Here is a 17,430-nt window from a genome sequence, read left to right on the forward strand (position 1 = left end):
GTAGCCTGTTCGGAATTCCTTCTATGCATGGTCCGCGACCATGACAGAGCAGGAATTGGAGCATTCAACAAGGTGATCATAACTCTGTCACCGAGTTAGAACCCGTTCAGCAAAAGGCTCATATAAAAGCGGCAGAGATCACCTCACTTCTGCGGCAACACAAGGATAAGCCCTTGTGTTGCCGCAGAAGTGGCAACACAAGGGCTTATCCTTGGCTGACTTGGCTTTCCTTAGGTCGAGTGGGCTGAAGTTGTAAACTGAGGGGTTCATCAGGGCATATCAGGATGGTGTCTTCAACACATTAGTTTGCCGCAGCCACGTGATGGGTATAGAGGTTCCTGACACAAGGTGCAGATCCGGCGCGAGGCATCCGAGACCCTAATGCACTTGCTGTCAGCATGTCCAGCATATGCGGTCTCGACCTATATCCATCGACATAACGCGGCCCTAAAAGTGCTTTATTACCATCTACGGCACTCTTAAGGTATTAAAGAGACATCGATGTTGCCCTACGCTCCGGGAGATATTGAATCCGTTGTGAAGAACAAATAGTGCTGAATTTATGGATAATTTTAAATTGGTTGGTGTTATCACCTGGACCCCTTCATATGTGAAATATTGTGACGAAAACACTCGATCTACGGCACTATAAAATCCTTTATACAATAAAGAGACCCAACGTACTTCTGCATCCCATTCGCAAAGGCGCAAACCGCATGCCAATGTTTACATCTGGAAACGATTGTTGTCCCATCTATCAACATGTGTATGAAGTTGGTCAATCTTATTTCTCCCGTCCAGAGATTTTGACAAAGAAAAACGATTCAGTTCAAACATCAGGGTTTCTATGCATCTTCATTGATGTAATGGTGTATATAATATGACAATTGAACTATGGCAACACTGTGTACACAAATGTAAGCTTGAATCCAAAAGTTTCAAAATTAGTTAACTAGCAAATGATTAAATGATTCAAAGAATATAATTTTCAACGACTCTATATGAAGTGAACAATGCTCCTATAAATAAAGCAGATTGAATAATATCTTCCAGGACAATAGATACATTTATTAGAAATATATCTACCAGGAGCTCTGCCTTTGTGTTTCTTGCCAAAAATAGTACAGTGTACTCTTACTCTTGTTTTCAGAAGCCTCTCCCTGAATGTACCGCAACATTTTCAGCAATATTTGAAAAACTTGTAAAATTCGTTTCAAAAGACAACATGGATTTTTCAAATTTTCGAGACAATGGATGATTATTCCATTTTTAGTCATAATTTTCATATTTCTTTTCATCAACATGGTTCCCAAACTGTATACTTGTAAGTTTTGACTGCTTTGACAAACATATTTATTCTAATTTGAAAATCTTCATTTCAGCACCAAGTCTGCCAACTCGTAAGAAAGAGGTCGTACATTTAGAAAATGATATAGACAAGAGCTATGTCGGAGCAGGTTTTACTTCTAAAAATGATTTGAAGGATGATCCATGTGAAATAATTCATATTGGAGTGGTTTGTTCAGGATATAATGCCAACGTGTATTTCCATACCCTTCTGAAATCCATATATTTTCACAGGGCGAATCCTTTACATTTTCATATTATAACCAATAAAATTTCAGAAAATATTTTAAGGAAATTGATAAATAGTTGGAATGTTCCTCAAGGTTTGTAAGTGAAGTGATACTTATCATGAATATTTGGAAGAGTGACTTTTTTTCAGTAAATGCAACATTTTATGATTTGAACAGATTCATAGCTGATATTAGGTGGATCCCAAACAGCCACTATTCTGGGATTCATGGGTTGCTGAAGCTATTATTTCCCAAAATAATACCATTGAAAGTTACCAGCAAAATATTAGTATTGGATACCGATTTGACTGTTATGAGTGATATTTATGAGTTGTGGAAGTTATTCAGAAAGTTCAATAAAAAGCAAGTAAGATTTCAAGAAAGTGAACTAATTCCGATTCAACTGCTTTGTGCTATGTTATTTTATATTAGGGTTGATACATACACCAGTTTTGAGGACATTAAAATTCATGTTTTTCATCTATTGCTACTATAAATCGAAGGGGTGATCACTTGTATTGCCGAAATACCTTATGATTTCTTAAAGTATTTGCAATTTCTACTAATTTTGTGAAAATCAAAATTAATATGAAATGTGTGAACATTTTTCTTTCAACTGAAGGGATTTCAAACGTTTTAAAATAGTGCTGAGATAATTCTCAGTTGTAATCCATATTCTAAAATTAATTTAATTATGTTACTAGTTTGAAATTTATTTCAAATGAATTTTCTGGAGGTAATAAATTAGCTGATGTCATAGAAAGAAGTTTGATATTTGGAAAACAAAATTGTACTGTGATATTTCAATGAAACAATTTTTGTTAGTTATTAGGTAATAGCCGAAAGGCAACAAAATAATAGCTAATTCATGAAAAACTCTCAACATATTTTTACTTTCAAATTGAAATACAGGGTGAGTCAACAAGATTACCTCGGTCCAATGCTATCAGAGGAAACAATTTTTTGAACTGCTCAATTTTTTTCGCAGTCATATCAATAAATACTTCATTTTAAAATCATTTTCTCAGATACTGAGTGAATCAGCCGAACATGGCCAACCAAAGTTATATATTTTTTTAAATAGAACACCCAGTATATAAATACGTCATTCGATTCCATATTTTTCTTAGCTGTTGAAGGAATTTTTGTTTTCGAATTTCGATTGCGGCATTGCCAAGTTATTCCAGAAAAACCTATTTTGCAGACAATATTTTTTTAATTCAACACTCGCATGTCTACAGCAATTAAGTGTTTTTTTTTTTTAGAAATAGTCAAAATCACTATGGTAATTTGTGGAATCTCAACTTTCGGAAACAATATATAGAGTACTCGGTAAAACCGGTCAAGTTTCATTTTCAAACAGACATAATTCAACTTTTTCAAATGAAATACCCTGTATTTTTTCATTTGTATGAAATGTTTCAACATTTCACTACATTTTTTATCAGAGGCATACTATACAAAAAACTGATATTTCACAAACTATATTAAGAATTAGTAATTGTAACCACAAAAAATGTATTTTCTTACGTTCACTTACTTAAATTTGTTTTTCGATTATTCAAACTAATCGCTAGTGCATTAGCATTTTTCATACCATCTAGTGATAGTTATCAGCGGTTTCAATGCTAAGAAATGCGTAAAAACCTAAAGAATATTTATACTGATTTTTTCTTCAAAAACTCAGTTATCCAAGACTGACATCAAAAAATGAATCTCAGAATTTGTCAATAACCGCCATGTGTTGAAGTTTCTTTTGCGTGTAGATTTAATCATTTTTATCATGAATTATGTATTGGAAGATATTGTGGAAATGGTCTATGCTTTGGGGGAAAGTGATGGAAACTGCCTCCTTGCATCTAGGATTTACGAAGAGAAGTTCCCTGAAAGAAGACAACCAGATGGAAGGGCATTTCAGGCTCTATTAACAAGATTTGAAAGAATTGGTAATGTCAATCACGAGAAGTTCAAACATGTCTGCCCTGTAACAAATGAAGAGAATACATTTCAAATTGCTCTTCATCTTGTTGAAAATTCCCATGTGAGTACCCGAGACCTGAGCAGGAAATTGGTATTTTCTCAAACAAGCGTGCAATTGATGCAAGAGTTGAGAGGAAAAGATTTTGAAAAACGTGTTCAATTTTGCCGACGGGGCTTAGAAAAGATCAATCGAGAAAATAATTTTTTCGATTTTGTGTTATTTTCTGATGAAGTGATTTTTCATTAAAATGGAATTGTGAATCAGCATAACATGCATTATTTTGCAAGGGAAAACCCCAATTTTGTTCGTTGCCTGAACCATCAACAGCGTTGGTCACTGAATATTTGGGGTGGAATTTTTGGAAAATAAGTTATCAGTCCGTAGAACTGAAAATATGTAAGATTTCTTCCGCATGAGTTTCCGAATTTATTGGACTGGGTTCCATATGGAACATGACTCAGAACGTGGCTACAACAAGACGTTTTTAATCTAAGGTACGGAAATACCTCATTGATCATTTCAATCAAAAATGGGTAGGTAACGGTGGAATTTTCATGGAGGTCTATCAAATGGATTGTCTACTAAACTCCTTCAACATCTATAGAAGACATGAAGTGAAGAATTACTAGAGCTTTCAGGGAAATACCAGAGGATATGCTGGAACGTGTAGAGGATTCATTTAAAAAAAGACTGACATTATGTGTTGCAGAAAATGGTTGCCATTTTTAACATTTTTTGGAATCCTCTTTTCAATAAAAAATATAGGCGTTATTGTTCATATTGAAAAAAAATTTAGTAAGTGAACGTAAATAAATATTTTTGTGTGGTTACAACAAATAATAGAACTGGGTATAATTTGTAAAATATCAGTTTTTCTTTTAGTATACTTCTGATAAAAAGTAGTAGAAACATTTCATACAAATGAAAAAATACAGGGTGTTCCATTTGAAAAAGTTGAATTATGTCTGTTTTACCGGTTTTACTGAGTAACTACCCTATACAGGGTGTTTCAAAAACGATCCTCACCATTGGGATCTCGGAAACTATGAGAGATACGAAGATGGTTAAATTAGGGAATGTTGCGCATTTACCTGACTAACAATATGCCGTTAGAAAGTTCTGAAATTTAAGGTATCTCCGGAGATATCCGGAAAAAACAGAAATTTCGGAGAATGGTTTTTATTTTTTTCTGGCTATATTTTTCAAAGGATTTGGAAATAAATTGCACTTCCACATTACCACTTTTTCCCTGCTACATAATTTTGTTTTCAGATTTGCTATCCGACGTTTCGTCTTCCGGCCACCATCATCAACTTTATTTTTTCTTAAGGGCGCTACGTTGGATTCTTTCTGTTTTGAATAGAACCAGATTTTACTTTTTCAATGATGTAAATTACACAGAAAAGTATTTAACGACAAGAAGTTCTTGTGACGTAATAATGAACGAAGTGACAAATAATATGACATTTCTTGTTATGTTTTTGCATCCACAGCCTACTACTTGAAAATAATACATTCAAAATTAGAGTCTTTACGAAAAAACAAGTCTGTCAACGATATCAATGTTCTGACCCAATTTCAATTAAATTTAGAAAAAAGTCAACAGATGTGGATACAATGTTTTTAAATTTGAATACTAAGCCTTGCAAAAAGTATATCGTAATGATCTTGAAAAAATTTGAAGGAGACGAAATGAGCAAATCTCTGTTTAAAATCTGTTTAAAATATTTTTCCGTTAACCAGCTGTCGCACCCCTACGAACGACAACTCTCAGAGGTCGAAACTTGTGCGAGCTAAGGATTAACGAGGTCTTACCTTTTAACGTGTGATTCCTAACACGGGTTGGACGGTAGCAAGTGAAGATCGATCGTTCAGACTAGGGCTTGAACCACCGACCAACACGGCAGTCAATTCGAGTGAGTGAACAAAGCACCCATGCCGAACTGCTTGGCTACCGACCGTAATGTATAAGGAGTTCTGAGTTCCAGAACCGCAAAGTGCATTTTACAAAATGGTGGACATTTCGAACACTTACCTCATTAATTTTTATTTACTTTCGGATAATCACTTATTTTTTCTTTCAAATAAATGATAGTTGCGTTTGATTATTATGAATTAGGTTTTTTTTATTTCGGAATATGTAAATAATTATTACTTGTTTCTTGCATTGATTCCGATACGTTCCATCCAGTTTAAGATAGTGAATTGCAAAATGTATTGCATGTTGTTAATTAAACTGAAGGTAAATTTAGTACAGATCCGAACCAAAGAAATTTGGATAAAGGTCAAAATCACCTGAAAATCAACTTTGAATAACATTGTATGATATATCGTGGATATCAGCGTGAAAAATTATTTTGAAAAGTGTCATAAAATATATAGGTCTGTATTGAAAAAAAATAGGTTGGTGGTGGCCCAGAGAGTACGAAACATTGGGTTCGAAATCTGATTAGATAGATAGATAGATATTCATTTATTTCTACAGAGTAATGTAAAAATCTTGTATAAAAGGTGAAAAAAAAACTTTGTCCGAAAAATACGTCAGTAAACAAAATTACAAACGGTAGGAAGATACAAAATTTGAATAAATTACTTCACATGCACATAGAAGTATAGCGTTAAGAAAATAAAATTTAAAATGGAGTGTTAAAATATTCATCTATAGTATAAGGCTCTAGATTGCATTAAAATTCTTTCACAGACTTCAGAAACTTCTGGTCATCCCAATGTCTCTTATATCCTGTGGGATATATCGAATAAAAAATGTCTAACATTTTTGAAATAACGAGGGAAAAAATCAAAATGACAGAATTAATTTTTTTATGATATCCAAATAACCGGCCCAGATATTCTCGATTTGTTTGAACCAACTGACAGTGCTTCTATGAATGCAACTTTTTTCTTCTTGACCTACATTCTAACTCTTATGGTTTAAAAGTTACCAATACAATTCCATTAGGTAGCCACTTTATAGGTTTTAATAGATATACTGCTTCTTGGGTGGGATTCAATAGTTAATAAAGTCTGAACAGTAAACAAGTCTAATACCACAATAGCCGCTGCAGTTGATATTTGGAAATAAATTATTAGATTTACAATTACATGCTGAAATATGAGTTATTGAAAATCAGTTTTTTTTAGTATGGGTTGATGCTCTTTTTTTGTTACAGGGAATAGGCATAGTTGAAAACCAAAGTGATTATTACTTAGGAACCAATACTTGGCCTGCCATTGGAAGAGGGTAATATTTGTCATTCAAATACAATAAAAAGTAATGCGTATCCAAATTTTGGATACTATAATTTAAGGTTTCTGAAAAGCGAATCAATTTTCAGAAATAAATTTGATTTGTAGAAAGAGGTACTTTCAAGTGTTATTTATTGACCCTTATATCTGCTTATATATGCTTTTGCTGGTGCTTGGACAATTTGGTACAGTGACTGTTTAGAGTTACAATTTTGTTTCACCTCCTAAATTTATTGACTATGTACAGTAGAACTCCAATCATCCAAGTTGATTGGGACCAACCTCCAAAAAGATAAATGTCTCCGAACCGGATATAATAATGTCAGGACACACAATTTCACTTTCTACTTCGATAAGTTTATTTGGGGTTAAAATAGACACAAAAAGCTTGGAACACTGTCCCAAACCAGTAAACTGTACACATCTCAGCAACTTTTTATGCTTTATAAAGCTCAGATTATACCTTCTTTGGAGTATTGTTCTTGTGTACGGAGCTCTGCCCCTAAGCAGACCCTGAAGCTGCTGAATTCCATCCAGAAAAGAGCCATCCGCCTAATTGGAGACACGAACATTACTTGCAACCTTGATAGTCTGGAACATCGAAGAAAGGTTGGAGGTTTGTCTCTCTTTTATAGATACTTTCACGGGAGATGTTCAAGTGACTTCGCATATTTGATTCCACCAAGAGCGGAACATATCAGAAATATGCGACAAATTGTGATTGCTCATCGTTTTAAGGTTTAACTCAGTACACCTTGAACTTCACTATTCAAAAACTCTTTCATTCAGATCACTGCGTTTATGTGGAATAAACTCCCTGAGAACGTTTTTCCAAATGCACTTTATCTCCAGCGATTCAAATCCAAAGGGAATCACTACTTTCGCACATTCACCGGTCTTAGAGTGCTTTAGGGATTTTCCTGTAGTGCTTGTGTTTTGTCCTTAAAAAAATAATCAAATATCCAGATAAATTATAATAATGATAATAATAATCTTTATTGGTTTCAAAGAGCTAAAAGGTATCAAACAAGTCAAAAGAAATTTGAACATAGATTAGGCAAACAATACATGTACTTTAAAATGCTATAAGGAGCAAAGAGAGTTCACTACGAAGATAAGAACTCGTCCATAGTATAATACGAGTTATCCAGTAAGTATGTTTTCAGCGTTTTTCTGAATCTGAAGTAAGATACCTCCTGATCGATGTTTTGTCAATAGGTGGTTGTAAACCCTAAATCCATTGGAAATAGGGCCATACAGGCATATATTTAACTGATTTTGGGGTGTGTAAAGATGATGACTGAATCTTGTTGCGTAATTATGGATTTCATTGTGACAGGAAATTTTGTTTCTGTTTTTATGTATATAACAGGAAATTTCCAATATATATAAGCAGAAAAGTGGGAGTATATTCAATTTTTTAAAAAGAGGTTTGCATGATTCTCTCTGATTTTTATTTAACATTGCACGTATGCATTTTTTTTTGTACTAGGAATAGTTTTTGTGCTGAAGACGACGTGCCCCATAACAAAATTCCATATGATAGTCGGGAGTGTATTCCTGCAAAATAATAATTTCTAAGAACATTTATATTAATTACTCTCTGAAGACATCTGATCTGGTAAAGCTTACTATTAAATTTTTTTATTGTTTGACTTATGTGAGATTCCCAATCAAGTGTATCACTCATAGTTACACCTAGAAATTTAATGGTGTGGCACTTCTCTAGAGTCGTTTCCCCTAAATGAATTTCTATATTTTCAGCAGTTCTCTGTTTTGTGTGGTAAATAATAAACTGTATCTTGCTAGCATTGATATGGAGAACCATAGAATGATTTTTTCCATGAGATCATTGCAAGCTTGTTGATTGAGATCGTGAGATTTTTGTGATACTAATATGGAGAGATCATCAGCGTATAATGTTAATTTAAAATGTGATAGGTATTTTACAATGTCTGCTATGTAGATTGAAAATAGAGCTGGAGCAAAAACACTTTCCCGAGGAACTCCAACTTCCACAGGTGCAAGATGAGAGTGGTGAATTGTGTTTCGACCGCTATTCTCATTGCAAGATATTTGTACATACTGATATCTATTTTTGAGAAAAGATTCGAACCAGCTAAAAGCAGATCCCTTGATACCATAAGACCAAAGCTTGTCAAGTAGTCGATCGTGTGGAACACAATCAAAGGCTTTACTTGAGTCACAATATATGCCTATAGGGCTCTTTTTTTTCTAATTCATTGACAATGTGTATATATGTATCTGTGGTTGCCGTAGATGTAGATTTAGATTTTCTGAATCCATGTTGTTCTTCTGGGATAATTCTGAACCTTGCAATGAATGAGTTTAGCCTCTCTAGCATACAATATTCAAAAAGTTTGGAAAAAACTGATGTAAGTGATATGGGTCTATAGTTATTCATTATATTTTTTTCCTTCTTTTTATGGAGTGGAATCACTTTCGCTATTTTGAGAGCGTCGGAAAATATGCCTGTTTCTAGTGAAAAGTTTATTAAGTGAGTTATAGGTTTCACCAAATAATTTTTGAATTCTTTTATTATATTGTTAGGTTAGTCATCAGGTCCAGACGAACATTTATTTTTGAGTTTAGAAAATATATTTAGCATTTCTTCCTCGGTGAAAGGAAGTACAACCATTGAAGTAAGATTTCTGTTGAGGCTATGATCAAAGTTGTTACTTTCAACCTGTGGTATATCGTCTATAACCTGTTTGGGAGCACCTATGAAAAAATTATTGAACAGATTTGCAATGTCATCAGGACAGGAGATTTCTTTATTTTCATGGGAGATTTTTATATTGGATGATATGGGTTTCTTATTATTTTTCAGTTTATTGATAACTGTCCACAAGTTTCCACAAGATTATGGTGTTTTCGTTTTTGTATTTGATATTGACCTTTCAAAATAGGGTAATTCTTCTGAAGAATATACAGATCTTTCAACTGTACACTCGATCTTTTGATTTCATCGGTGATCCACGATTTTGGGACATTTTTGGGGATTTTTTTTCTTCATTGGAAATGTCCTAAAGAAATGACTTTGTAATGTATTCGAGAATTTTTCATATTTTTCATTCATAGATGAATGAAAAATATGAATACCTTATACCTCAATACCTTATATGTTATTGTCCGGTTCCATACACCAAACTTTTAGTTTAAGAAAGTTGTCACAATGCAAATCAATTATGACAAATTTCTTGAAGTAGAAGTGAAAGATAAATTAAAATTGTGGTTATGAAACAACCACTTCAAAAGGTATATAACTTTCAAAAAGCAACTCTCTTACTATTCATTGAATATTATTTTGTTTTTAATCAGAATAAGATAATTAGGTGTCTTTTCCTGTGAAGCTTTAATTTGGACTATATGAGATTTGTAGATATGTCAACATATTTTTTTGAAAGACATTTTTTGCGGAAGAGTTAACAATTCTTACTGGTTTTTTTTATATATAACTTTTCACAATCTGAAAAATAAAGCGAAATTATTAGAGGTCTGCTGAAGTCTAATAAAGGGCAAACTGAAAAGTTCACACCAAAAAGTTACTGCGTAATAAAACTGATGAAAAGTCCAATTAGTCGGTATAGCTTGTCCTATTGATAAACTTTGTCTTCAAATTGAATACTCAATGGGAAAAATTAAATATCTATACTTAGCTTTCTTTAGATGATCAAAAGTAATTCTGATTTCAAAACCCCAAAAATCAACTTCTAGACACCGCCTCAATCGCAAACAGTTGTATTTACTTTGACACACGTTAAAAGAAGGAAAGAAATGTCATATTCAATAGTCTACATGAATACACATATAGGATGTTTTCTGAGAATTCATTTTAGTTTCGTTTATATTTCCGTTTTCAACCCCTTGCCTTAGTAGGTAATAATAATAATTTTATTAACCATTTTCGGTACTTAATGTATCCATGTTGAGTCAACAATTGTAATATATGTTATATACATATAAAGAATGAAAACAATAGTAAGTCATACTTGGATAAAAAATTAAAGAAGAATAAAGATACAATATAAATTCAAAAACATAAATCACGGCACCCAATATACAAATGGTGCAATTTAAACAAATACATATATTATATTATATTGGGAATTATTCTCAGGAATTAACACTCAAATAGTCTTTAAACTATGATAACATTTTTTTAATTAAGAATATTTTCGTATTATTCTTAAAAATAATATATGATTTTGACTCCTTGATTGAATCAGGCAATTTATTGTAAAGTGAGATAGTATTGTATATTGAAGAATTTTTAAATGTATTTGATTTGTGCGAGAGTATCTTTAACATACCACCATACGATAATTATGAGTAGAAGCATACGTTTCAAAAGATGCAAGATTATTTCTTACACACGTCACACATTTGTATATATATATATACACACATCGGAAAAGTCTAGGGATATTTTTATAACATACTAAATATCATAAAAATAAATGCATGAGGTCGTTTAATTTCGATTAAATTGGTACACTCGACCACCCTGTAGATTTCTATGGGTTGAACAAAGCCTGCAAAAACGGTAACTAATCTTTATCAAGTTTTTTACAAACTGTAGGTTTTCGGCTAAAATGAATAATCTGAAAGTGTCGAGTTTGTACATTCTGTGCAGTTCTTGCTCAGCAATTAAACTGGAAATATTGTGCTTTAACATGGAACGCCATCACTTACCATTGGCTGAGATGAATAGAGCTGTAGGGCTTCTTCAAGGTGGCATGCGACAAAATGATGTAGCTCTTCGTTTGGGGGTCTCCCAAAGTGTTATCAGTCGATTGTGGCGGCGTTTCCGTGAAACTGGCAGTCCAGCCGAACAACATCCAGGGCGAGGAGGCGCTACAACTGCAGTTCAAGACCGATTTTTGGTCTTAACCACAAGAAGACAACCGACAATCACAGCACCTGAGTTGGTTAACGTGTTGCAGCAGACGCACCAGGTAACCATTGGTCGTGATACTGTCAGAAATCGACTGCATGAAGCAGATCTCCACAACAGAAGGCCACTTAGATGTCCACCTTTGTCGAGAGGCAATCGCGGTAGAAGATTAGAGTGGTGTCAAAAACATCAAAACTGGGATGCAAATGATTGGGCCACAGTTTTGTTTACAGACGAATCCAGATTTGGATTTCATCCAGATTCTCGTCGAGTAAGACTGTGGAGACGACCTGGAAATAATGAACGTTTGAGACACGTCCAGGAAGTCCACACATACAGAGGTGGTACAGTAATGCTATGGGGCGGAATCATGATCGGCGGCAGAACCGATCTTGTTTTTCCAAATCGCTCCCTCACAGCTCGACAGTACCTCGACACCATTCTTCTACCTATCGTCCGTCAGTTTGCTGGTGCTGTTGGTGAAAACTTCCACCTAATGCACGATAATGCTCGTCCACATGTCGCGCGTCTAGTGACTGACTGGCTCACCAACGAAGGAGTTGATGTATTGCCATGGCCAGCACAATCACCGGACCTGAATCCCATCGAGCATGTGTGGGACATGCTTCAACGAAGAATTACTCCGCATATGGGGAACATTCACACAACGTTTCATTTGAGAGAGCTTTCAATCGCTGAATGGGCAAATGTACCTCAACAAGACATTGACAATCTCATTTTGTCGATGCACGATAGATGTAGGGCCGTAATAAACCAGCGTGGAGGCCATTCTTTGCACTGATTCCAATTTTTTTTGTATTATGATTTTTTTTCGGGGTGCCAAAGAAGAGCCATATTTTTTTTAGTTTTGCTTATATGCGCACTCAGTATTTTTGACCATTTAATAAATTTTGTTGTAAGTTGCATTCGTTTAATAATCACCCGTCAACTTTTTTTCCCTAAAGCGATCTAAAAAAAATTATTGCCATTTTAAAAAATATCCCTAGACTTTTCCGATGTGTGTGTATATATATATATATATATATATATATATATATATATATATATATATATATATATATATATATATATATATATATCACAATAATCCATATCAAAAATCAGTCTCATAATGTGTTTTTGGGCAACAATGTGCCATTGCAAGAGATTTTTTATCTACAAGCAATTTCATTTGCTTAATCGCGAAGAATCCTGCATTAAGTTTCTTGCAAATCTCATCAATATGTAGATCCCAATTTAAAGATTCATCTAGCATAGTACCTAGAAATTTAACATCATGTAATATCCATTCCATCTGGAATGTTTTTTTTTGTTATAACATTTAATCAAAACAGATTTGGAGGTATTTAATATCAAATGATTGCGTTCACACCATGACGTATATCCATCAATAACCTCTTTGACTCTTGTTAATATATCTTCCAGTGTAGACCCACTGATTGTCATTGTGGTATCACCTGCAAATATAGTTATGTGGCCATGTCCCGACCCGCCGACCACTCATAAGATTTAATCCAAGTCAGTATGTTATGTGGAAACCCAAGCCTCTCTATATTTATATATAGAAAATCTGGTGAAACAGTGTCAAATGCCATTTACAGATCAAAAAAATACTAATTACAAAATTATTGGCATCAACTTTAGAGCATATGTTGAGATAATCATAGGCAGGGGTTTCTATGGAATGATCTTTCATAAATCCATGTTGATTATTACATAGTATATTGCTTGACTCTAAGTAATTCACTATTCTAGTAGCCAACACTTTTTCATATAATTTCAAAAGAACAAAGTAATGAAATATGTCGGTAGTTATTCACTTCTATTTCCTTTTTTAAAAAGAGGAATGACTAAGGCTTTCTCGAACTTCTCTGGAAAGTAGCCTAGGTCAAATATTCCTTTATGGCAAACATATACAATCCTGCAGATTCTCTGTTGATTTAGCTTTGTTTATTTTTCAAATTGTGGGAGGTGATACACCCAAAAAACAGTAAAATGTTGACATATGTAATTATACTGTTGTACCTCAACTACAGCCATAGCTTTTTTGTAGCTTTTTAGTACAATAGTCCTGCTGGTGGCTTATCTTAGTTTATTCAAATAGAAATCCTTGAATTATAAATTATTGATTTTTTTCACGACTACAAAATTTAATATGAAATCAATTCAGAGATCAAGTAATTTGGAATGAGGTATAATTTTTTGGAAGTGTAAAATGCATAAACCATAATTAATACTGGATAAATGCATACAGTGACAGGCAATGTTTTGCTAGGGAATAGGAAGTGATATATAGATAATTCATTTTTTATAATATTTTATACAAAAGTACAAGACTCATCGGACTAGTCGAAATTCATTCTGTCCACTTATATACAATTATCCATCCTCTATTTATTCTATTAGGTTGTTTCATCGCAAATTTCAATAAAAATGGTACCTTGTATCACATCAAACAAACAATAACTCGAAAGTTACATAATTCAGATGTTTGGAAATTGGATCAGAAACTCATGTTTCGAAAAACTGTAAAATTCATCAATTAAATAATTGCAACAGAGGGTTCCTCCTAATCTCGAATTCGCTATTGAAAATCGACGGGATCAAGAATACATTATTCAAGTTCTTTTCGAAAGGCTAGGAAGATAGTTTTATCATCTCTATGTCACTGTTTTATTCTCAAATTAATATCGCTGAGGACAACAAACTTTACCCGGTAGATAATTGTGGAGGAATGTTGGATCATTCTGAACACGGTTTTTTCCTACTACCTGAGAGATGTTTTGTCTCGCTCATTTCTTCCTCATAGGTTTCTTGAGGTTTTTTCCCATCTTTTTGATGGTACCCATTCCAACAATATTGTTTCATGTGCTGGTTTGTAGAAGTCCATAAATTATTTGCCTCCTGCGATCTAGAGCCTTCTCAAATTTGCATCAAACAAGATGAGCTGTATTTGTTGCATTGCCTGTAGTTAAGATCTGCATTGTACAGCTTTCTTTTGTTCAGGTATCCTCTCCATGAATAGTGTCCAGGGCAAATATTGTCAGGGCACTTTTATTGTCCTGAACTACTCAGTTTGATTAATTTTAAAGTGGAGCAACGTGAAACAAGGGATGATACATCTGTCTTCATGGTGAACAGGCACGTGACAAACTATGGACACTATAGTCCTCTATCAAGAATTCTGAGAGAGGCTAACGTAGGTAGGTAGGTAGGTCTAAAGTGAGTGGGTCTATTCGACCCTCCACCGCAACCCATAAGGGTTTATTGTGGCTCACACCTATTCACACTCGGTCAAATAAACCCAGCTTCTTAACGAAGCCGATTAGTTTGTATGGTGAGTGGTATTTCAGGTTAGATGGTGAGAGTACGGATCTGCCGAACTAAAGAACTTGATTCGGTTCCAAGCGGGGCAGGCACAAAGTATATGCTCTCCAATTTCATCATTTTCCAGACAGAGGCGACACACACAACGTCTTCCGACAGTCCAAGTCTCTGCATGTGATGATTCAAATGACAGTGACCTGTAAGACGGCCTGTTAGACATCGTAGTTCATCCCTACTGTAGTCCAACAACTGTTTGGAATCAAGCTTCGAAGGGTGAATAAACGCTTTGGAGTGAGCCAATCCTGGAAGATTCTGCCAGAAGTCTATAACTCTTCTTGCCATCCAGGTGTTAATTGTTTGTTTGGCAAAGCGATGCCAATGACAGGTTCTGGTCCAATGAAGCCGCTTGCAGCACCCTCCTTTGCAAGAGAGTCAGCAGCTTCATGGCCAGGAATCCAGATCAGAGACAATCTGTTTAGTCTTTCTATCGAGGAGAGTCTTTTTTGACAGTTTGCTATCAATTTAGACGTTGCTCGGTGGGAGCCAAGAGCTTCCAACGCCGCTTGACTGTCCGAGAATATTTTTATTGACTTGAGTGAGGTTGGATTTATCCAATCTCTCCGCACATAATTCAATAGCGTAAATTTCCGCTTGAAATACAGTCGCATAAGTTCTTAGGCAGGTAGATAACTCTGTCCTGGGTCTGCGACTGAAAACACCTGCACCAGAACCGGATGTTGTTTTTGATCCATCTGTGAATCAACAACTATCTGCTCTTAATATTTCCTTCTCCCGCAGGATCCAGTCTTCTCTACTCGGGAATAGTACTTTATAAGGTAGTTCGTAGTTGACAGTTGGAGGCATACAGTCAGAGGTCATTTCCAGAATGCTGTGACTTCCAATGTCAACTAACAGTCTGTTGCACTCTGCATTGAATTGATTTGTGCAATTGGCAATGTGCACAAGTCTGTATGAAGTCCATCTAGTCTCTCTTTCCAGAAAAATGTGGAGAGGAGGTAGATTAAGAAGGATCTCCATGGCCGCTGACGGCCATGGAGATGGCACCACTGATAGCCAGACAAGCCTGTCTCTGTAAGCCAGAGAGCTTCGCTTGGGCCGTTTTCTGTAAAGCCTTCGGCCACCAAGCAATTGCACCATACGTGATCATTGGTCTGACAATCATCACATAAATCCAATGGATTTGTTTGGGACCTAAATCCCAAGTTTCACCACAAATCCTTCGACATGTCCATAGAGAAAGTCTGGCTTTGTGTAAAACTTTTTCCAAGTGAGCGTTCCAGGTGAGTCTTTTATCAAGGACAATGCCAAGATATTTCACTTCCGTTCCAAATGGAATGACCACACCATTGAGGGAAAGTGGCGTTAGATCGTCCAATTTCATTCTCTTGGTGAAGGGGATTAACATAGTTTTGCTGGGGTTGACAGACATCTGCTCCCTCAGGCACCAACTGTGATCAACGTCCAACGCGCTTTGGATGATATTACAAGCTACCCTTCCCGACGTGGACCTTGCCAGGATGACAAGGTCATCCGCATAAGCTTGCAGATCGACTTTTCTTCTGTCGAGGGCATCAAGCAGACTATCCACCAGGAGCGACCATAGAAGGGGAGATAGTACCCCACCTTGAGGGCAGCCCCTGGTGACCCTGAACCTGATAGCCTCGCCTTGAAGAGTCGTAGTTGCAGTTCTGTTTACAAGCATGGCATAGATCCAGCCAGTTATGGTCGATTCTATACCCTTTCTAGCCAGAGACAATCCTATAAGAAGAGCTGGAAATATACCATCCTCTCCGGGAGATTTGAAGGGCTGAAAAGACTGGGCTCCCATTCAACTGCCGGTGTTGTGATAACCTCTTCTTCCGACTTCCCAGTCGTTCTTTATTGGGCGTTTAGCGCCCTCGAAGATGGGCGGTTTGTTGTTATCAAGAGTCAGATTTCCAGGAAAATGGTTTTCTCGAGAGGCTAACGAGTCAGGTCTCAACTTTTTCCATAATTCTTTGGAAGTATTCAAACAGGAGGCCAAGGATTATGTATTTTCTATTTAATTATGTTTTTACTATGTTGGTTTTTAATGCGATTATATATCAGTTTTAGTTGGTTTTTACTGTGTAGGATATTAATTATATAATTTTGTATTCAATCATTGTAAAACAGGGGTTTCCGTTTATACTGAATAAATAAATAAGTAACCTCGTAATTGTTCCAAATTGATCCCTGCTTTGTTGACGTAGTTCTTCAGTTCTCTTTTCGGATATTCCCTTCATAAGGGTTTTCCATGTGTCCCTGGGTATATTTTCCCAGTATTCTTTATGTTTTATATATATATATATATATATATA

At 35.2% G+C, this 17,430-nt stretch overlaps 1 protein-coding gene across 2 annotated transcripts in view; it reads left to right on the forward strand.

The window, feature by feature from the left end:
* Window positions 1–808: 808 nt before the first annotated feature.
* Window positions 809–17,430, forward strand: part of LOC111512119 (xylosyl- and glucuronyltransferase LARGE2s) — a 38,953-nt gene continuing 22,331 nt past the window's right edge. The window contains exons 1-5 of one of the 2 annotated variants that reach the window (XM_023168214.2): window positions 809–917; window positions 1,151–1,324; window positions 1,383–1,670; window positions 1,727–1,944; window positions 6,729–6,799. In XM_023168214.2, the coding sequence (XP_023023982.2) occupies window positions 1,255–1,324; window positions 1,383–1,670; window positions 1,727–1,944; window positions 6,729–6,799 (647 nt within the window). In that variant the 5' untranslated portion in view covers window positions 809–917; window positions 1,151–1,254. Of the gene's footprint in view, window positions 1,325–1,382; window positions 1,675–1,726; window positions 1,945–6,728; window positions 6,800–17,430 lie in introns of both variants that reach the window. The other variant, XM_023168215.2, reaches the window with a different exon arrangement.

This window comes from Leptinotarsa decemlineata, unplaced genomic scaffold (assembly GCF_025532065.1).
Source record: "Leptinotarsa decemlineata unplaced genomic scaffold, Ldec_3_MD MMD2_tig00026369_RagTag_RagTag, whole genome shotgun sequence".
In the NCBI taxonomy this organism is placed as follows: Eukaryota; Metazoa; Arthropoda; class Insecta; order Coleoptera; family Chrysomelidae; genus Leptinotarsa; species Leptinotarsa decemlineata.